This window comes from Sarcophilus harrisii, chromosome 4 (genome assembly GCF_902635505.1).
Source record: "Sarcophilus harrisii chromosome 4, mSarHar1.11, whole genome shotgun sequence".
Taxonomy (NCBI): Eukaryota; Metazoa; Chordata; class Mammalia; order Dasyuromorphia; family Dasyuridae; genus Sarcophilus; species Sarcophilus harrisii.
In genome coordinates, this window is record NC_045429.1 from 295,571,826 (window position 1) to 295,594,958 (window position 23,133).

General features: G+C 34.7%; 1 protein-coding gene across 3 annotated transcripts in view; it reads left to right on the forward strand.

The window, feature by feature from the left end:
• Positions 1-23,133, forward strand: part of LOC100922483 (zinc finger protein 24) — a 39,856-nt gene that overhangs the window by 11,632 nt on the left and 5,091 nt on the right. For 2 of the 3 annotated variants that reach the window (XM_012550127.3, XM_031968461.1), the window contains exons 2-3: positions 15,196-15,703; positions 15,974-16,109. In XM_012550127.3, the coding sequence (XP_012405581.1) occupies positions 15,281-15,703; positions 15,974-16,109 (559 nt within the window). In that variant the 5' untranslated portion in view covers positions 15,196-15,280. Of the gene's footprint in view, positions 1-15,195; positions 15,704-15,973; positions 16,110-20,852; positions 21,101-23,133 lie in introns of those variants that run through there. The other variant, XM_031968462.1, reaches the window with a different exon arrangement.

Below are 23,133 nucleotides of genomic sequence, written 5' to 3' on the forward strand. Positions count from 1 at the left end.
TAGGAAAAGCAGCTAGGTGGCACAGTAGATCAAGCACTAGTCCTGAAGTCAGGAGGACCTGAGTTCAAATCTGGCCTCAAACACTTAACACTTCTTAGACGTGTGACACCCTGGGCAAGTCACTTAACCCCCAAAAGTAAATAATCAGTTTAGAAAAAAAAGAAAGAAAGAAAAGAAATAGGAAAGTTGAGAGAAATGGATAATTTTGAAGTAAAGGATGAATTCTAAGTAAGAATGGCCATCAGGTAGTTTGACTTCCATTCTCATAATTCCAGGAAATCATTGTAGTTAGATTAACTCCAGAGCAAGGGATCTGATCAACCCTTCCTTTGGGGAAGGAGGAAAGCTCCATTTCATCATCTTTCCAGGAAGTACAAAAACATTCAGTCAGTTCATCTACCAGAGAGAGAAGTCATTCTATTGTGCTCCCTCTGCCAGTCTCCTCCACTAGCCTGCTTTCCTGGGAAGGAGAAAAATACCATTCCATCAAAACCTCTCCATAGACAATCTGCATATACCTGTCTTCCAGAGAAGGAAAGAAGTATCATTTCATTGAACTCCCTCTTCAGAATCTGCCACCCAAGTGGCACCCCCCTTTCCAGCTATACTGCAGTGCCTAAAGTCTTGAGAGGACTATACGCAGAGGCCAAACCTCTAGGGATGTTGATAAGTTACTTGAACTCTTTCTTCAATTATGTTAACAAATTCCCACCTACCCTACCTTGCCGGCTCCAGTGATTTTGGATCCCGGAGCTGCCATTCAAGCTCCCTTTCATTCCATCCCATTTCTAGCAGATCATCCCCTTTACAATCTCTACCCTTTATCTTGAGTCTCTCACTGTCTTTTTGCTGTTTCTGCACAGCTTCCAAACTGGGTATATTTTCCTTGTGCTCAGAAGACCTTTACTTGATCTGCCCATCTCTACTAGTTATTAATGTCTCTTCTCCCTTTAGTAACTAAAATCCTTGAGAAAGCCATCTATAATAATGCCTCTATTTCTTGTTTTAGCTATTAAAAACTGTTCTTTCCAGAGTTAACAGTTATTTTGCCAGAAAATGGCCCTTTCTCAGTCCTCATCCTCCTTGACCTCTTTTCAACTTTTGACATTATTGATTACCTTTTTCTCCTTGTTACTCTCTTTTTCTCCAGGTTTTTGTGTCAGTGCTGTCTCAGTTTTTCTCCTAGCTATTTAACTGCTCCTTTTTTTTTTTTTTTTTTTTTTTTTTTTTTTTTTTTTTTTTTTGTCTCCTTTGCTGCATCTTCATACAAATTACTTCTGTATTCCCAGGTCTGTCTCCTTTTCTCATCTCCCTTTATGCAATTTTGCTTGGTGATCTCATCAACTCTCACAGATACTATGATCATGTTTGTACAGATGATTCTCAGTTCTTTTCTTGCCACAGCCTTTCTCCTGACCTCCACACTAGCACATCTAGATGACTGTTTAACTTCTCAAACTGCATATATCCTTAGACAACTCAAACTCAGCATATCTAAAACAACTCTTTATCTTTCCCCCAACTCCCTCCCCCACTTCCTGACTTTTTGTCAGGTGTACCAGTGAAAGAAGGCAGCTAATGTATCATATTGATATTCAATATCAGAAGTAGATCCAGGACAGAAATAAAAGTCAAATCCTCTTTCCAAAATGAAAGTGCCAATGTTCACCCAGTTCTATTCTGGGTAATTTTCTCCTGTATGATTTCTTCTGCTGATCTCATCATGATCTCATGATCTCATCTGATCATCCCCCATGGATCTGAATCATGCAGATGATTCTCACAACTATTTATCCAGCTGAGGCCTCTTTCCTGATTTCCAAAATAATATCTCTAAATGCCTATTGGGCATCTTAAACTTAATTTGGACTTCTTTACATGTCCTGGGTACAATTAAAACTCAACATGTTTAAAACTGAAATCAAATACTTTTCCTTTAAGCCTTTTTCCCTTATTAACTTCTCTGTTACTAGTGAGGGTGCTATCATAATCTAGGTGCCATCCTCAATTCTTCACTCTGATTTTGGTGGGGGGAGGCTTCTGTTTTAACAAGTAAATAAATCCTAAATCTTCTGGCTTTAGAATCTGCCTTAGGAAACTCCCACACCTGTAATGTCCGCGCTAGCATCGGACATCCAGAATCAGCTCGAGTCAGGATAAGCAAAAGTCCTTAATTCTTGGTTTTAGACGCAAGATTGAACAGGATGCAAGCAGATTCTCTGCAACCGCCTTCTCCCTCTCGTCTACCGAGGAGAGTGTGTACCTGGCTAGCTTTACTCCACTCCCTAGTCCCTCCTACAGTCCTCTATACACCAATCATTGAGCCAGTACGGATAGTGGAAAGCATATGCCCATAGAGTATTGTCCAATCAGTAGTTAGCCTCAAGCACTGGGCAGTCCTGACCTCAGTGCATTGAATTCAATAGTTTCAGCCCTCTACACACACCCAATCTAAGAGTCTGGTTCTTAATAGACCACTCCTCAATCAGATAGCTTCTGGCCTCAGGATAGTCTCATGGATCAAACTCTTGGGACAGTAGTGAATAGACCATTCTTTAGTTCATTGCTAACTGTCAGATAACTTTGGTCAGTGAGAACCAAATTCTGGAGACCACTCCTTATAGAATTAGCATATCAATGATAGGATATCAATAATATCCAGATTTTAAAGCTGGATAAAGGTGTCTCTTTGCTTCTGTTTCCTTGCTAATTTCTTTTGGAACTTAGCCCACTTGTAATGGCATTACAATTACAATAAACTTTGCCCCTTGACTTGGAGATGGATTCAAGCCTGCAAATCATCCACATTCAGACCTCCCAACACTGGTCTGTGACTCCAAACTTTCCCTTACCCAACCTCAACAACTCTATTTCTCACTCCCCCCAATCACCCACAAAATCTTTTGACAAGTCCTATCAATTTTACCTTTGTAACATCTCTTACATGTACCCTCTCTTCTCTTACACTAGCACTAGCACTAGCACTCATCACCTTATGTCTAGACTACCATAGTAACCTTCTAGTTGGTCTCCTTGCCTCAAAGTTTCTTCCTTCCCCCAAAGTCCATTTTCCACTCAACCATCAAAGTGATTTTTCCCAAAGTACAGATTTGATTGTTTCTCCTCTATTCAGCAAACTCCAGTGGGACTTCTTAAGTATCTCTAGCATTAAATATGAACTCCTCTATTATTCAAAGTTCTTCTTAAACTGTTTTCTTCCTATCTTTCCAGTCTTATATTTTATTTTCCCCATTTGCCCAGTACTCTGCAGTTCTATGACACTGGTCTTCCTTTTGTTCCTTGAATTCCATCTTCCAACTCCATGTATTTTCACTGACTTTCTCTATGTTTAGAATTTTCTCCGCCTTCATCTTTACTTCCTGGTTTCCCTGCCTTTTTTTTTTCCTGCCTTCTTTGTAAAACTACTTTGTAAGAAAGCTTTTTTTTGTCTCTCTTAATTTTAGTTCTTTCTCTTTCTATTGCTTATTTCTATTCAATCACATAGTTGTTTGAATGTTGCATCTCCTTTTAAACTGTGATTCTTTAAGAACTTTGCTTCTCTTTGTATTCTTATTACTAAGGTAGTACTTGGCACACAGTAAGTGATTATTGACCTTACTTTATTGTAGGGAGTTTAGGAGAATCATCTTCATTGAAATGATAAATGAAGTCATGGGAATTGAAAAGAAAAGTGACCCGAAAGGGAGAAATTTAAAGGACATCGACATGAAGATAAATTCAAGGCCAACATTGAGAATAATTGAGAAACAGTAGTAAGACAGCAATGAGGGGAACTAAGAGACAAAAAATATCACAGAAGCCAAGAGGTAGAAGATATCAAGAAACAAGTGATATTCAATATGTTGAATTGCAGAAAAGAAAAATGGAAACCCATAACAATTTATTCTCTATTTTTTCCTCAGTTTTATTTTTCCAATTGTGTCTAAAGATAGTTTTAAGATTCATTTTTATAAAGCTTTTAATTTTCAAAACATATGCATAGATAATTTTCAACATTCACCCTTGCAAAACCTTGTGTTCCAATATTTTTTTCTCCTCCCCTTCCCCCCACCCTCTCCCCTAGGGTGGCAAGTAATTCAAATATTAACATTCATTTTTGTAAGATTTTGAGTTCCAAATTTTCTCACCCTCCCTTATCTCCTCCTTATAGGCAGCAAACAGTCTGATACAGGTTATGCATATACAACAATTTTAAACATATTTCCATATTTGTCATATTGGGAAAGAGAAATCAGAACAAAAGGAAAAAAGATATGAGAAAGAAAAAGGAAACAACAAAAAAAGTGAAAATATGCCTTAATCCACATTTAGTCATTCCCCAACTGAGAGGCATTTACTCAGTTTCCAGTTCCTTCCCACTACAAAAAGGGCTGCTACAAATATTTTTGCACATGTCGATCCTTTTCTTTCTTTTATGGGATATAGACCTAGTAGAGACACTGCTGGATCAAAGGGTATGCACAGTTTGATATCTCTTTCGGCATAGTGCTAAATTGTTTTCCAGAATGGCTGGATTAGCTCACAACTCCACCAACAATGCATTAATGTCCCAGTTTTCTCACCTGTCTTCCAACATTTATTATTATCTTTTTCTGTCATCTTAGCCAATCTGATAGATGTGAGGTGGTTACTTCAGTTGTCTTAATTTTCATATCTTTAATCAATAATGATATAGAGCATTTTTTCATGTGACTATAGATGGCTTTAATTTCTTCAACTAAAATTGTTCATATCTCTTTTTTCCTTCTTTCTTTCTTTCTTTCTTTCTTTCTTTTTTTTTTTTTTTTTTTTTTGCTGAAACAATTGGGGTTAAGTGACTTGCCCAGGGTCACACAGCTAGGAAGTGTTAAATGTCTGAAGTCAGATTTGAACTCATGTCCTCCTGACTTCAGGGCTGGTGCTCTATCCACTTCATATCTCTTGACCATTATCATTTGGGGAGTGATTCATATTCTAATAAATTTGACTCAGTTCTCTCTATTTTTTTTTCCTCTCTATATTTTAGAAATGAGACCTTTATCAGAAACACTGACTGTACAAATTGTTCCTCAGCTTTCTGCTTCTCTTCTAATTCTGGCTGCATTGGTTTTGTTAATGCAAAAACTTTTTCATATAGTATAATCAAAATTATATATTTGCATTTTATAATGTTCTCTAACTCAAGTTGGTCATAAATTCCTCCCTTCTCCAAAGATCTGACAGGTATACTATCCCTTGCTCTCCTAATTTGCTTATAGTATCATCCATTATATCTAAATCTTGAATGCATTTCAACCTTTTCTTGATATAGAGTGTGAGATTGTTGGTCTACGCCTAATTTCTGCCATGCTATTTTCCAATTTTCCCAACAATTTTTGTCAAATAGTAAATCCTTTTTTTTTTCCCGTGAGGCAATTAGGATTAAGTGACTTGCTCATAGTCACACAGCTAGGAAGTGTTAAGTGTCAGAGATCAGATTTGAACTCAGGCTGACTTCAGGGCTGGTGCTCTACCTACTACACCAACTGGCTGCCAGCCAAATAGTGAATTCTTAACCCCAAAAAGAGTCTTTGGGTTTATCAAACACAAGATTACTATACTCATTGACTATTTTGTCTTGTGTACCTGACCTGCTGATCCACTATTTCTTAGCCAGTGCCAAATGGTTGTGCTGACTACCACTTTACAGTATAGTTTTAGGTTTGATATGGGTAGGTCACCTTCCTTTGCAATTTTTCATGAAATCCATTGATATTCTTGACATTTTGTTCTTCCAGATGAATTTTGTTATTCTTTTTTCTAACTTTATTGTTGGAATCTTTACAAGCTGTTAAGCCATTAGAGTTGATAGAGACAATAATTATCTAATTTAGCATGGTTCATTATGATTGATTTGAGCTTAGAAGGAGATATTTTGGGCCAGAACTTGAAACAAGGCACTAAGTATAAGTGATAGAAACTATGCTTGTGTTCACACCTTTAGAGAGCTCATAGAAGCAAGAAATATTTAAGTACTCATTGGAGTTCACATGTTTGGGAGATTTCAGGGTTTAGAAAGAGATATCGGAATTCATACCTCCCGTAATCCCTGCCTCCAGAAGGCGGAGTCAGCCTTTTACACTCAGCATAAATACAATTCCAGTGAGCCACTCCAGAGAGTTACTTGGGAACATTCCCAGGGGTCGGAGAGGAGCACTCTGGAAGGAAGCCCACAAGCCTTCTCTCGAAGGCAAGAGAGATTCATTGCATCTTCCACCTTGGTGCTGGCTGGAGTCTGAAGGACAAACCTTTGGATTTGGAGACGTTCGGAGGGAGCTCTTAGAACTAAGCAGAGAGATAGGCCTCTGAACTAACCGGGCTATATTGAAGGACACAATAAAAGATCTGAACTTTTATCACCTGGCTGTGATTTTGGGTGATTATTTACTTGTAACTGAAACAAACTAAAGCTCCCTCCAGAAAACCTCCCCAAGAAACCTCTCTCCCAGAAAGAACCTTTATTATTTTAAAGAAGAGAAACTACCAACACTTTATAAAGTAATTTTTGGCAGTTCAGTACGGCACTGAATAAGCTAATTAATTTAGGGAGAATTGTCATTTTTATTACATTAGTTCAGCCTACCCATGAGCAATTGATATTTTATTTGTGTGAAAAGTGTTCTGTGATTTTTTAAATAATAGCTTTTTATTTTCAAAATATATGCAAAGATAGTTTTCTACATTCATCCTTGAAAAACCTTACGTTCCAAATTTTTCACCCTCTTTCTTCCCCACTCCCCTCCCCTAGAGAGTAAGTAATCCACAATAGTTAAACATGTGCAATTCTTCTAAACATGTTTCCACATTTATCATGGTGCACAAGAAAATTCAAATCCAAAAGACTGTACTCTAGTGTTGTTTTTAATAGAAATGGGTGTGGATATTTTATCAAATGCTTTTTCTGTATCTATTGAGATAATGGCTTCTCAATAGATCTATATGTAATAGATCTCAACGTATCTAATGAGATAATGGTTTCTGTTAGTTTTGTTATTGATATAGTCCATTATGCTGATAACTTTCCTTATATGAAGCAACCCTGCATTCCTGGTACAAATCCCACTTGGTCATAGTATTTTATCCTTGTGGTAAATTGCTGTAATTTCTTCTTTAATATTTTACTTAAGATTTTTTCATCAATATTCATTAGGGAAATTGGTCTTTGATTTTCTTTCTGTGTTTTGGCTTTTCCTGATCTGGGTATTAAGCATCATATTTATGTCATTAATGGAATTTGGTATACTTCTTCTTTGCCTTTTTTTTCCAAATAGTTTATAGAATTAGAATTAATTATTCTTTAAATGTTTGCTAGAATTCACTTATAAATTCATCTAGCTCTGAAGATTTTTTTCCTAGTGAGTACATTGATGGTATGTTAAATTTTTTTTTCTCAATTGGAGTTTAAGTATTTTATTTACTCTTCTGTTAATCTTTATTTTGGTAATTTATTGCTTCAGTAAATTTTCATTCATTTCAATTATATTATCAGATTTATTGGCATACATTTGGGTAAAATAGTTCTTAATTTTTCTTTAATTTCTTCCATGTTTGTGGTAAGTTCACCCATTCTATTTTTGATACTGATAAATTTGGCTTTCCTCTTTGTTTTTTCTAATCAAATTAACCAAAAGTTAATCTGTTTTTTTTTTTTTTGAGCTTTTCCCTAAAACCAATTCTTTTTTTTTTTAGTCTAGTAATTTTTTTCCTTTCAATTTTATTAATCCCTCCTTTGATTTTCAGAATTATTAATTTGGTATTTAATTGGCTTTTAAAAATTTGTTAACTTTGTAGTTGTTTTAGTTGCATGCCCAATTCATTGATCCCCTTGTTTTCTATTTTATTCATATAACTATCTAGAGATATAAAATTTCCTCTAAGTACTTTGCCTATATCCCATTGGTTTTAGGATGTCTCATTATTGTCATTCTTTTGAATGACATTAATTGACTTTTTCTATGATTTGTTGTTTGATCTACTCATTCTATATGTATCTGTGCTTCAAATATGTTTCTTGTAAACAACATGCTATATAGGGTTTTGGTTTTTAATGTACTCTGCTGTTCGCTTCTGTTTCATGAGAGAGTTCATCCCATTCAGATTCACATTTGTGATTACTAACTCTGTACTTTCCTCTATCCTATTTTTCCCAGATTATAGTTTTCTCTCTCCTTTCACCTTTTCCCTCCCACCAGTGTTTTGGTACTTCCTCAATCTTCTCTTCCTTCTATCAGCCCCATTCTCCTTTTCTTATTCTTTTTTATATCTATTTGTGCCCTCCCTTCTATCAGTCTTCCCTCTTCCTTTTTTTTCCCCCTTCTCCTTCTATTTCTCTGTATAATAAGATAAATTTCTATATCCAACGAGGTGTGTATGTTATTTCCTCTGAGTCAAATCAGATGAGATTAAGGTTTGAACAATGCTTATTCCCCTGTCTTTTCTTTCCCTCTAAGGTCTTTTGTGTCTCTTCGTGTGACATAATTTACCCTATTTTACCTCTTCTTTCCTTTTCTCCCAATACAATCTCCTTTCCTTAATTGTTTTTTTTATATCTTCTCATCAAAGTCAACTTATACCCACAACTTCTGTGAATGTGTACCCTTTCTAACTGCCTTAACAAAGATACAATTCAAGAACTATAACTATCATTTTCCTATGTTAGGATGTTTAACGTTTTAAGTTTAACTTTCAAACATCATGTTGTTGTTGTTTTTTTCTTTCCTGTTTATCTTTTAATGTTTCTCTTGAATCTTATATTTAAAGATCAAGTTTTCTGTTCAGCTCTGGTCTTTTCATTTGAAATGATTGAAAACTCCCTATTTCATTACATTTCCATCTTTTCCTCTAAAAGATAATGCTCATTTTTGCTGGGTAGTTGATTTTTGGTTGTAGTACAAGCTCCTTTGCAAACTTCTGGAGTAGTTAGTAGTAGTAGTAATGTGAAAGCTGCCAGATCCTGGGTAATACTGACTGTGGCTCCTCAATATTTGAGTTGTTTCTTTCTGGTTGCTTGTAGTATCCTCTTCTTGAAATGATGATGCTAGAAATTAACTACAGTATTCCTTGGAGTTTTCATTTTGGTGTTTTTCATTTTGGTGTCTCCTTCAGGGGATTGGTAGATTCTTTCAATGACTGTCTTACTCTCTGGTTCTTGGATATTAGGGAAATTTTCCTGGACTTCTTGAAAGATATTGTCCAAGCTCTTTTTTTTTTTTTTTTTTGATCATGCTTTCAGGTAGTCCAACAATTTTTAACTTCTCTCTCCTGGATCTATTTTCTATGTTGGTTGTTTTTCCAGTGAGTTAGTTTACATTTTTTCCCCCTATCTTTTGATTAAAAATTTTTTTCTTTGACAGATTCTTGATGTTAAAACATTTAGTCATTCACTTTGTTTTAACTTTTAGTGAATTATTTTCTTCAATTAGCTTTTTTGCCTCCTTTTTCATTTGGCCAACTTTACTTTTAAAGGAGTTGTTTTGTTCACTGGATTTTTTTCTTCCAATTTGCCAATTCCATTTTTTAAGGAGTTGTTTTCTTCAGTACATATACATTTGTATTTTTTCCCCCATTTCACCAAATTTTATAAGAGGTTGTTGAATGAAGAAAGTCAATTTTTGTTTCCTTTTCCAAGCTGTTGACTTTTTTTTCATAATTCTCTTGCATAGCTCTCATTTCTTTTCCCAACTTTTCTTTTACCTCTCTTATTTGATTTTTAAAATCCTTTTTGAATTCTTCCAAGAGAACCTTTTGAGCTTGAGACCAACTCATATTCTCCTTTGAGGCTTCACATGTAGGCATTTTTCCAATGCTATCCTCTTCTAGGTTTGCCTGTTGCCATATCAACTTTCTAAGATCAGGGTTCATTTTGTTTTGTTACTCATTTTTAAGATTGAGTTGTGCTCCTAATGTACTGGGGAGATGGCGCCAAGCTTCTTTTGCTGGGGGACCAAGGCCTTTCACTAGCTTTCTATGATAGGGCCAGATGTGCTTCTGGCTTTCCCACTGCCCTGAGTTGTCCTAATCTAATTGTTCCTTTTGTGCCGGTGTTTAAACTTGCAATTTGCCTTCTACACTTGAATTGGAGGAGCTTCCTTTACTAATCTGTGTTTTGACTGCATTCTCAGCATGGTGCCTACGGAGTTGCCCTATGTCCAAGTGAGGTCCTTCCTTTGAAGTCTTTCCAAGATATCTTAAACTGGAAAAAAGTATTTCACTCCAAATTTTTGTGAGTTCTGTCCCTCTGGAATCCATTTAGAGGTTTGTTTTAGCTTTATTTCTGAGGGAAACAGGAGAGATCTCAGGCAACTTCCTGGTTTCTCTCCACAATCTTGGCTCTTCCCAGATTTGTTTTTTTTAAGATTACAGTTTTAAATCAAATGCTAGGCATGGAAGTCAGATTTCTAGGGTTTAAGGATTGAGTTGGTGAGAAGAAAGTAGAAACAATAAATATAAACTATTCTTTTTGGAAATTAGCAATGAAAAGTTGAGATAGAGGTCAATAACTTAAGATGGCAGATTTAAGGAATTTTTTTAAAGATTAGGGGAGATCTGAACATGTTAGTAGAGCAAGGAAATAAAAGCAAGATAATGACAGAAAGATAATAGCTAATGGAGAGATGAGAGCAGAGATGAGAGAGAGAAATGAGAGCAAATGCATATTTGGAAGGTTTAGCTTGGCTAAGAAGATAATATAGCCATTTATCATCTAAGTAAAGGAAAGGATGGATGAGTATATAAGATTGTTGAGCTATTTTTTTTTTTCCAGTAGAGATGTTGCTTCCAGAAAATAGCATCAGATTTTTTGTAAAAAAAAAAAAAAAAAAAAAAAAAAAGAAGAAGAAGAGGTTTCACTAGTGAGATTCTCTCTTTGAAGGAAGTATTTAACTTTTTTCTTTTTGTGTTTTTATTACGTAGCATAGTGCTTGGAACATAGTAAAGTGCTTAAGTGATGTTTGTTGAGATACCTTCATGGATCTAGAGTACTGGATCTGGAATCAGGAAAACTCAATTTTAAATGGAGTCACAGTTACTAGCTGTGGGAACTTGGACAAGTCATTTAGCCACTGCCTCAATTTCCTCTTCTATAAAATGGGAATATTTGCAAACCTTGAAGTGCCACATATGCCATTCTAGTAGTATAATTATTAGTTGGTTTACTGAAAGAGGAGAAATATGGGCTAATATTGCACATGTGGCAAAGAGAATGCTAGTAGTACCTGATGTGAGAATATAATGGAGCTGGCTGGATATAAGTAAGAGTATTGCCATGAAATGATGAGGATCCATTTGAGGTTGGATAGCATGAATTTATGGTGAACCCAGTCAACATTATTTTGAAATTACCTCTAGCAGTAGTTGGCACCTTGGAAATAGAATAAAGAAAAAAGGCAAATTATCAGGCTAAATAAAGGTTGGAGATTGATGGCAAGAATAAGAGACTCAAAGATGGATAAAATAACTAAGTTAAAATTATAAAGTGAGAAAATTGAAACTAGGAGAGAGGTGATTGAATAGGCAAATAAAATGGAGTTGAGAGCCTGCAGTTTTGGAAAATCAGGCATTGGGAAAGCTAAAAGATAGATGACTATGATCAGAGAGGGGAATTTCAGAATCCACTAATCATGGAAGGGTAATAATTTTGAGTGGTCATAAATATATATATATGTGTGTGTGTATATATATGTATATATATATATATACACTTATGTAGGACAACCAAGCAATACAGTAGATAGAGCATTGGACCTAAAGTCAGGAAGACTTGAGTTCAAATTTGGCATTAGATATTTACTAGTTCTGTGATCCTGGGCAAGTCACTTAATCCTGTTTGCCTCAGTTTCCTCATCTTTTAAATGAGCTAGAGAAGGAAATGGCAAATCAGTCCAGTATTTTTGCCAAGAAAACCCCAAAAGCAGTCATAGTTTCACATGCCTGAAAAGTATTAAAATACATGCATATGACTACATGTATGGAAATTTCACTTTATTCTACTTCAATGATGAAAAGGAAGCTTTTAAGACAGATACAGAAGTAATTGAGGAAGCTAGAAAAGTGCTTTTTTACATCAGTAGGTAATAAGAACTTGATCAAATAGTATAATTGAATGGTGTGAAGTTCAGAGAAAGAGAAGTTATGATTTAGTGAAAGAGTCAGAAAGAGGATCTAGAAATAGCAATGAGAAGCAAAGAATGTGTTGACTACCCCTGACTATGTGAATTAAGGGGGATAAGAAGAGTCGTCAATAAGATTATCACAAAATGTTCTTTCTAACAGGAAAAAAATGAAACAAAACCAGATTTTAATTAGTATTTATCTGTAACTTTATTGAATTGATGTTTATAGATGCTATATATAAATTTTTTTTAAAATTAAATTTGTCTTAAAATAAGCTATGATCAATTTTATAAACATTTTATGTATGCTTGGGGGGAAATATATATATTTCTTAGCTTTTCATTAAGATCTATCCATTTTATTTATGTTCATGTTCTATATATTTTTCTCTTTGATTTATCTTTCTAATAGGAGGCTCTTAAATCTACTATTAATTTTCTATTTCTTCTGGAAGAGCTTTCCTTATCTACAATTTGCTATATTATTTGGTATACCTATATTCTTAATTGGTATTCCTTTATTATGATACCTGTTAATGTTTATCTTTCGGTGGTATATAATTAGAACTTAATTTTGTTAAGTATTATCCTTTCAACGCCAGATTTACTTAAGTTATCCTTAGCAGATCTTCATTTTATTTTTTTGTACACTTTTTCTTAAAGATTAAAATATCTGAGTTGATGTTTTGAAATTTCATTAATCCTTTTCATATTTTTTCTTTTTTATGAGAGAATTCAGATCTCTTTTGGTGAAGTCTCCCTAGATTTCAACCATCTCTAAAAATCGAGTGGACATTGTTGATATTATACTACCATAGTTAAGACATATATTCTTCCTTTTAAAAATTAGTAAGTTTCAAAAGTGGACATAGACATTTACTGTCAATTGAAATTAAACTATTAGGCAGTTTTGCTGTTTTCAGAGATTGAACTTTGATGAAGTGCTTGGGGAGGTATCTGTTGTGTCAAAATATTTTTAAAAATGCATACAATGGCTACTAAATTTCTTGAGAGATGATGATAAGCTGCAACCCAGTGATGCTATAATTTTATAGCTAGGTCTTGAAAGGATCAGTTAAAAATCCTGGGAAATTTTAGCTAAAAGAATTAAAAAAATAGGGGAAACTTAATTTTAAGAGCTTTGTGGTTCCACAAGTTAAAACTAAGCATAGTGAATGGGAGAAAAAATTCAGCTCAGCTATAAGGAAAAGTTTACTGATAATTAAAATTGTGTAGGGTCACAGTTATCCAATCTGCAAGAAAAAACATTTTGACAGAGCTCCAAGCCATTAACCATTTACTAAAGGATATGGACCCCTTCAGTAAATGGAACCTCACATCTTTCTCATGATCTTAGATACTTCCTTTCTCCAGGGCTTTAGTTGTAGAGAGTCTGTTATCCAAACCCTCTGAAGAGGCAAAGTTAAATATAAAACTTCATTGGATGATAGGCCTTTCTTTTGATCCCCCAGAAGAGCCAGAAATGATACATGAGCATGGGTGGTTACAAAATAAGGATTATCTCCATTAAGAAGTTATAAAATGGGACCCTCCTAATGTTGAGCAAAAGAGAGTAGTCTGAAAAATAAATTGGGAAATCCTCTATATCACATCAAGACATCCCACCCATACTGGATTTAGTTATCATACAAAAAAGATAGAGGTTCTCTATTAGAGTCAACTTTCTTGTTTTTAGAAAGGGGAATTAGTGAACAGTGAACTTAGAACTTGTAGTTTAAAGTTTAGGGTCTCTTAAAAGAAAGAATCTTTCTAACTGTTGGATGTTTTTCTTCTTTAAAATAATAATAATAGTTCTCTCTGGGAGACCAGGTTTCTCGGGGAGGTTTTCTTGAGGCAGCCTTAGTCTCAGTTGAAATAAATAATTACTCCAAAATCGCAGCCAGCTGGTAAAAGTTCAGATCTTTTATTGTGTCCTTCAATATAGCCTGATTAGCCCAGAGGCCTGTCTCTCCACTTGGTTCTAAGAGCTCCGCCTGAATGTCTCCAAATCCAAAGGTTTGTCCTTCCGACTCCAGCCAGCACCAAGGTAGAAGATACAGTGAATCTCTCTTGCCTCAAAGATAGGGCTTGTGGGCTTCCTTCCAGAGTGCTCCTCTCCGACCCCTGAGAATGTTTCCCAAATAACTCTCTCTAGTGGCTCACTAGAGCTGTATTTATGGTACTTCTCCGAGAGTGGGATTGTGGGATATCTCCCAGTATGCTCTCTGGCCTTAAGAACTTCAAGGGTAGTGTGAATTCCGATATCTCTTTCTAAACCCTGAAATCTCCCAAACACGTGAACTCCAATGAGTACTTAAATATTTCTTGCTTCTATGAGCTCTCTAAAGGTGTGAACACAAGCATCGTTTCTATCACTTGTATTTAGTACCTTGTTTCAAGTTCTGGCCCAAAATATCTCCTTCTAAGCTCAAATCAATCATATTGAACCATGCTAAATTAGATAATTATTGTCTTTATCAACTCTAATGGCTTAACACTTTGTAAAGATTCCAACATCTAACCTTATCTAATTATTACTGTATCTAAGATATGTATATATGTAATTCCTGTATTCATGTTAGTTGACTAGAATGACTAAATGTTTATTACTGGGTGAGTTTATCACTAATCATTGCTAATAATCACTATCCCTATGAAGTCCCACTAAGGTGATTAATACTGACTAGAGCAAAATAGGATCTAATTAAAATCATCTCTGTCAGCTGTCTGAAAGTGAGCTCCCTTGTGAAGTAGTAAATTTCCATCACTAAAGACTGAATGGCATATGCCTGAATTGCATAGACTGGGTGACAAGTTGTTGGAAATATGTAGATGGGATTCAATTTAGCTAAGATTATAATAATCTCCATGGTTCCTTCTAACTCTTAAAATTCTATGATTCTGTAAGAATTCTTTTTCTCTGAGAAAACCGTAGACTATAGAATTTTAACTCTGTTGAGACTAGAAGCAATATTCATTACATAGTTTGGTGGTTTTTGTTCTGTTTTTAGTTCTCAGAATTTGTTGCATTTTCAATTTTTTACAGTACCTGAGGTCTATCTACAAAGAGAAATTAATTTCTGTGAAGATTAAATCCTAGCAAATTTTGGCATCAGCTCTTCTAAATCAGAATGTCTACAAAAGTAAGGGAGGCTTCAATGCTGGTTTCACAAACACCAGATGAACAAGATAGAATTTTTATAGTGAAGATGGAAGAAGAGGAAATTCACAACTGCGAACAGGAACCCAGCTTCCACTGGAACAACTGCTATAGCCCAGAAACATTTCGGCAGCGTTTCAGGCAGTTTGGCTACCAGGATTCACCTGGGCCCCGTGAGGCCCTGAGTCAGCTTCGGGAATTTTGCCATCTGTGGCTAAGGCCTGAAATGCACACAAAAGAGCAGATCTTGGAGCTGCTGGTTCTAGAGCAGTTCCTGGCAATTCTGCCAAAGGAGCTCCAGACCTTAGTACAAAAGCATCATCCAGAGAATGGAGAGGAGGCAGTAACTGTGCTGGAAGATTTGGAAAGAGAGATTGATGGACCAGGAGAACAGGTTCATATGACAAGGGGTCATCTAGTAATGGGGGGAAATTTTATGAATTTTTATCTCCACTTTACTTGGTTGGAAAGTTCTTTATGTTTTGTCTGTTTTCTCTTCTTGTCTTCCATATTTGCCCTTTGTTCTAGGAAAAGGAATGAAATTCTAATTCCTCCATCCTTTGTCCCCGAGATATTTTTCCATATATTCTTTTCTTTATGTGATTTATGTTCTTATGACTACCATGATTGGTTCACAACCCCAACCAAATGTAAATATTTCCAGGTCTCATTCTGTCAACAAAATCAGGAAGAGATGATACTTCAGGGAGCAGATCAGGAGTCACTAAGTCTTCAAGTCCAGCCTATGGTTAACCAGCTCAAATGGGCATCTTGGGAGCTCCATGCCCTAAGACGAAGTGGTAAGGAAATAATCTTGATGTAGGGTGGAGAATGAAAGTTGGTATCCCTTACACCTCAGATATATATGTGTGTGTGTGTGTGTGTGTGTGTGTGTGTGTGTGTGTGTGTATAGGTGCTTTTATTCCTGAAACATTTCCTTACCTGTCCACTTCTCACTGTTGGAGGCATCACCATTATTTGTTTCCCTAAGCATAAGGCCTTAATATAGAAGAGATATTTTTTCATATCGTAAGTGAAATTAGACTTTATTTATAGACATCATCCATACCAGTCATTTCTTCTGTTATTAATTTTTCATTAGTTATTCTGATAATTCTATTAAAATAATTTTCCTCATTTGTCTCCTTGTCTTTATTTTATTCTTCTTTTCCTACCTTGACTTCTATTAACTTTTATATCTTTTCTGGTTTCTTTCCTCACTGCCAGACCTTTTGCTTCAGATCAACTTACTAACATTGGTAAATCAGTTCCTCTTCTATCCATTGTAGATTGTATGCCTAGCTTTCACATGAGAAAAACGTCTTTCCATAGAGGATATAAAGACAAAAACAGTCTCTGCTCTGAAGGACCTCATATTCTAATCAGAAAGATAACATACAAAAAACTATAAAGATATATACAGAGTAAATTGGAGGTAATCTAAGTGGGAAGGTACTAGCATTTAAGGAAAACGGGAAAGTCTTCTTTATAAATTTTTGTTGGTTTTTTTGCAAGGCTTTTGGGGTTAAGTGTCTTGTCCAGGGTCACACATATAAGAAGTGTTAAATGTCTAAGGTCGGATTTGAACTCAGGTTCTCCTAACTCCAGGGCCGATGCTTTATCCATTGTACCATCTAGCTGTCCCCATGGGCTTCTTTTAGAATATGAAGTTTTTAGCTGAGACTTGATGGAAGTAGGAGGTCAAAATGTAGAGTCAGAAAATGCAATATTGTGTACAAGAAAAGAAAAGGGGGCCAGTATCTCTGATGTAGAGTTTGAGGAAGGAAGTAAAGACTAAAAAGACTGGAAGTTAGGAAGGGCTTTTGAAGCAAAACTGAGACTTTCTTATTTGATGATGGAGATCTAGGAAAGACCCAAAGAAGCTAGGGCTTATAGGTGAAATAACTATGGATAATGATCTCTTTCTTTTTGCAGTTTTCCTTTACAAGGGCCTTCTTTCATTTTTACAGAAATAGAACTTTCATGCTATAAATCCATAAATAGTTATGTTTTTAATGCAGAAAGTTTTCATGATTGTTGTTGTCAAAACAAATTATTTTTCATATGTGCTTAAAATTAAAATTCCCAATACTTGGATAGTCATAAGCCATAAATATTGATTTAAAAACTGGAGTTTATTGAATAAAGGAGGAAAGATTTGTGCTTCAGTAAAATCAGTTTGTTAGCTGAATAGAAAATGAAGGAGAGGAGAAAAAGTCTTGAAGCAAGGAGACCAATTAGAAGATTATTACAGTAGGCCAGACATGGGGTGATGAGTACCTGTAACAGGGTAGTGAGAGTGTTAGAGGAGAGAAGAAGATATGTGCAAGAGATGTTCCAAAGGTAAAACTTAAAGGAGTTGTCATCAGACTTGATGGATGATGGGGGGAGTAAAAAAGAGTGAAAAATTGAGAGTGACTTCTAGATTGTGAGTCTTGGAAACTGGAAAATGGTGGCAGTAATAGAGAAGTTAAGAAAAAAGGAAAGACTTGGAGAAAAAGTAAATGAGTTCAGTTTTAGGTGCATTGAATTTTAGTTGTCTGCAAAACATCCAATTTATGATGTCCATTAGGCAGTTAGAGATATCAGTCTAGAAGTTAGGAGATTAAGGCTGGATAAATAGGTTTGGAAATCATCTGCAGGATGATAATGAATCCATAGGAACTGATAGGATCAGCAGAGGAAATCATATAGAGAGAGAAAAGAAAAAGGAGATAGAACTTTGGTGAACAATGGTACTTCCATTTTGGAGAGAGGACTGGACTTTTGTTCATTCCTGTCCAGGCTTGCCTTCTGACTCTGGAGTTGTGGACATTTTGCCTCAGCTTCCTTCTCACCCTGGATCATCCTCCTCACATTTATGATTTTCTCTCATGGCCTCCATTTTCAGGAAAAGTCGGGTTAATTTTCCTTCCTTCCTCTCCACCTCTGCTTCTCTCATGTCCCAAAGGGATTTCTTTCCTCCCTTCCTCCCCCCCGCCCCCGCCCCACTCTGCTTTTCAGTGCCCTTTCATATTAGACTTATAACCTTCCTAAGGGCAATGTCTCTTTCTTTTTGCTTGTATATATATTCCTAGTGTTTAACATGGTATAGTATCTGGCACTTACTAAATGCGATGACTTGAAATACCCAAAATTATTGAATGTGACCTGGATATTCCAGCAAAAGAAATTGAAAAGTAGCAGTCTCCTCGTAGGAAGAAAATCAGAAAAGTCTAGAGAAGAGAATATTAAGAAGAGGCTGATTGACAGTGTCAGAGACCCACAGAGGTCAAGAAGGATGAAGATTGAGAAAAGGCCATTAAATTTGGCATTTAAGATCACTGCTAACTTTGAACAGAGTAGTTTTAACTGAATTAGCAGAAAGCAGATTGTAGAGATTTTAGAAGAAAGGAGAGAGGAAAAGAAGGACAAGTATAAGAAGTTTAGTCACAAAGACAAGAGAGATATAGGGACATGACTGTTTGTTAGACTGATTTTTTTTTTTAATAGTGTAACATTTTTCCAATATCCTTTTTTTAAATAGCTTTTTATTGACAAAACATATACATGGGCAATTTTTTAACACTGACCCTTGCAATCACTTCTGTTCCAACTTTTCCCTTCCTTCCCTCTACCCCCTCCCCTAGATGGCAGGCAGTCTCATACATGTTAAATATGTTAAAATATATCTTAAATATAATATATATGTACATATTTATACATTACTGATCAATTGTAACTGAATTGGATCCTTTCATTGCTAAAGATTGCCACTTCCATCAGAATTGATCCTCATATAGTATTGTTGTTGAAGTGTATAATGATCTCCTGGTTCTGCTCATTTCACTTAGCATCAGTTCATGTGAGTCTCTCTAAGCCTTGCTGTATTCATCCTGCTGGTCATTTCTTATAGAACAATAGTATTCCATAACATTCATGTACCACAATTTACCCAGCCATTCTCCAATTAATGGGCATTCATTCAATTTCCAGTTTCTAGCCACTACAAAAAGGGCTTCTACAAACATTTTTGCACATACAGGTCCATTTCCCTTCCTTAATATATATCTCTCTTTGGGATATAAGCCCAGTAGCAACACTGCTGGATCAAAGGGTATGCAAAGTTTGATAACTTTTTGAGCATAATTCCAAATTGCTCTCCAGAATGGTTGGATCCCTTCATAGCTCTACCAACAATGCATCAGTGTCCCAGTTTTTCTGCATCCCCTCCAACATTCGTCACTATCTTTTCCTGTCATTTTAGCAATCTGATAGGTAAGTAGTGGTATCTCAGAGTTGTCTTAATTTGCATTTCTCTGATCAATAGTGATTTGGAACAGCCTTTCATATTGACTAGAAATAGTTTCAATTTCAGCATCTGAAAATTGTCTGTTCATATCCTTTGACCATTTATCAACTGGAGAATGGCTTGATTTCTTATAAATTGTTATAAATTGGAGGCAATTCTCTTATATATTTTGGAAATGAGGACTTTATCAGAACCTTTAACTGTAAAAATGTTTTCCCAGTTTATTGCTTCCCTTCTAATCTTGTCTGCATTAGCTTTGTTTGTACAAAAGCTCTTAAACTTAATATAATCAAAATTTTCTATTTTGTGATCAATAATGATCTTTAGTTCTTCTTTGGTCACAAATTCCTCCACAGGTCTGAGAGATAAACTATCCTTTGTTCTTCTAATTTTTTATAATCTCATTCTTTATGCCTAAATCATGAACCCATTTTGATCTTATCTTGGTGTACAGTGTTACGTACGGGTCCATGTCTAGTTTATGCCATACTAATTTCCAATTTTCCCGGAAGTTTTTATCAAATAATGAATTCTTATCCCAAAAGTTGGGGTCTTTGGGTTTGTCAAACACTAGATTGACTATTATATATTATATTATTATTATATATTATAACTAATAGTTATTAACTTTTTTGTCCTGTCTATTTCTTAGCCAATACCAAATGGTTTTAGTGACTGGTGCTTTATAATATAGTTTTAGTGTTAGGTTGATTTTAAAGTGAATTTTTATTTAGATATTATGTTAGTCTACAATGATGTGGTCCCTTTTGTCTTGGAAATTTTTGTGATTCCATGAAGCTCAGAAAAGTTTTCATTGGCCATAGATCATACAGAATTGTGAGTCAAACCCAGATGCTCAGATTTTAAAATTCTCTTTATATTATATCATTTTCACTTTCAGAAACTTTCATTTTCCTATTCATATCAAACAGGTACTATCTCTTCTTTAATCTTCCTCTTACTCCAGAAGAGCAAAACACCTACCCACAAAATCTTTTCTCTACCATTTGGTATTTGTTGAAAACTTTGTTTCAGAAGATAGAACCTTGCCACTCTTTATATTTGTTTTTATTTATCTTTTCTCATGTATATTTCTTGTACTTATGTCAAATGTAGTCTAAGTTGTTATTGTTAAATCAGCTTGTTACTGTCTTTCTTTTTTTCTTCCTTATTAGAATCAATTGTGACCTCACTAGAATCTGTATTTTAAGTGCTTCACATTTCTTACGATGTAATTTCTCTTGTATCTCAGGCTACGGGATCCTGAATCCAAGCCTAGTTTTCCACTACTTACCTGTTACAAAGTCTAAGCTGGCTGTTATCTCTCTAACATAATGACTTCTAAAACTTTTACATTAAAGCTTAATACAGATCTAAATTAATTGTGTTTTGTGGATTTTGTGAATATTTAAATACCTCTTGAGGTAGTTTGTGGGGAATACAAATCAAGGTTCAAGAATCACCACTTTGGATAAGAAGCCAATTACTTTATAAGGACCAAAACTAAACATTTTTTTAAATTTTTATATTTTTTCCAATTATATTTAAAAAACAAATTTTAACATTAATTTTTTTAAAAATATTGAATATGCTTCACAACATAGCATTCTCACTCTTGTTGTTTGCTTGCATTTTATTTTCGTCATCTTTTTTTTATTTGATTTGATTTTTCTTGTACAGCAAGATAATTGTATAACTATGTATGCATATATTGGATTTAGTATATATTTCTACCATGTTTAATATATTGGACTACTTGCCATCTAGGGGAGGAAGGTGGAAGAAGCAGGGAAAACTGGAACATGAGCTTTTGCAAGGGTTAATGTTATAGAATTATCCATGCATATGTTTTAAAAAATAAAAAGCTTTAATTTAAAAAAAAACTCAAAAAATAAATTTTACTGGGAAAAAAATAAAATAAAATATTGAGTTCCAAATCCTCTCATTCCCATTTTCCTGGCTGTCCTCCTTGAGAAAACAAACAATATGATGTAGTTTATACAAGTATAGTCACTGCAAAATATATCAGCTTTGTTAAAAAGAAAACATAGTTAAAAGAAAATGTCAAAAGATTAAGAAAATTTTTTAAAATATGCTTCTATCTTGGTTCTTTCTCTGGAAGTAAATAACATTTTTCATCATAAGTACTTTGGATTTGTCTTGTATCATTGTATTTCTAAGAATAGCAAAGTTATTCACAATTGATCACCATGTAATAGTGCTATTATTGTGTACAGTGATCTCCTAGTTCTGCTCACTTCACTTTGTATCAAATTATATGTGTTTCCAGGTTTTTCTGAAACTTTCCTTCTTGTCATTTCTTATAACACAGTAGTTAGTATTCCATCACAATCATATGCCACAACTTGTTCAGCCCTTCCCCAGTTGATGGACATCCCCTCTTCTATACTTAATTTCTGCCAAACTATTTTACAGTTTTTCCAAATTGTGAGTTCTTATGTCCAAAAGTTGGATCTTTGGATTTAGCAAACACTGGATTATTATGGTCATTTATGGTCATGGACAAATACATTTATTATGTATAATATACCTAATCTGTCTCACTAATGCACTACTTTATTTCTTAGCCAGTACCAGATTGTTTTGATGATAACCACTTGGAAGATGTGGTACTTGTAGGCCACCTTCTTTTTCTCTTTTTTTTTTTTCATTAATTCTCTTGATGCTGTTGACCTTTTGTTCTTCGAGATGAAGTTAATTATTATTTTTCGTCATATTATTATTAATTTGTTGATAGTTTGATTGGCATGGTACTGAATAAGTAAATTAATTTATGTAGAATTGTCATTTTTATTATATTGGCTCAGCTTAGATACTTTCCCACTTGTCTGACATTATTATTTGTGTGAAGTGTTTTGTAATTGTAAGTTCATATGGTTTCTGGATGTGTCATGGCAGGCAGACTCCCAAGTACTTTACATTGCTTCCAGCTATTTTAGATGGAATTTCTCTTTCTATCTCTTGCAGCTGGATCTTAATAATATATAGAAATGCTGGTGATTTATGTGATTTAATTTTATATTCTATAACTTTGCTGAAGTTACTGATTTCAATTAATTTTTAATTGACTCTCTAGGATTCTCTAAGGGTATCACCATATCATCTACAAATATTGTTTCATTCCCTCAATGCCTATTCTAATTCCTTCAATTTCTTTTTCTTCTCTTATTGCTATAGCTAGTTTTTCAAGTACAGTATTTAATAATCTTGATGATGATAATGGGTATCCTTATTTTATCCCTCACCTTATTGAGAAGTCTTCTAGTTTATCTGCATTACAGAAATAATACCATTGGTTTTAAATAATGCTACTAATTATTTTAAGGAAAGCTCCATTTATTTCTGAGTTCTCTAATATTTTTAATAGAAATGAATGGGTTTTATATTTTGTTAAAAGCTTCTTTTGCATCTATTGAGATAATCACATGATTTCTGTTAGTATTGTGATTGACATGGTCAGTTATGCTGATGGTTTTCCTAATAATGAACGCACTCCTATATACATAGTATAT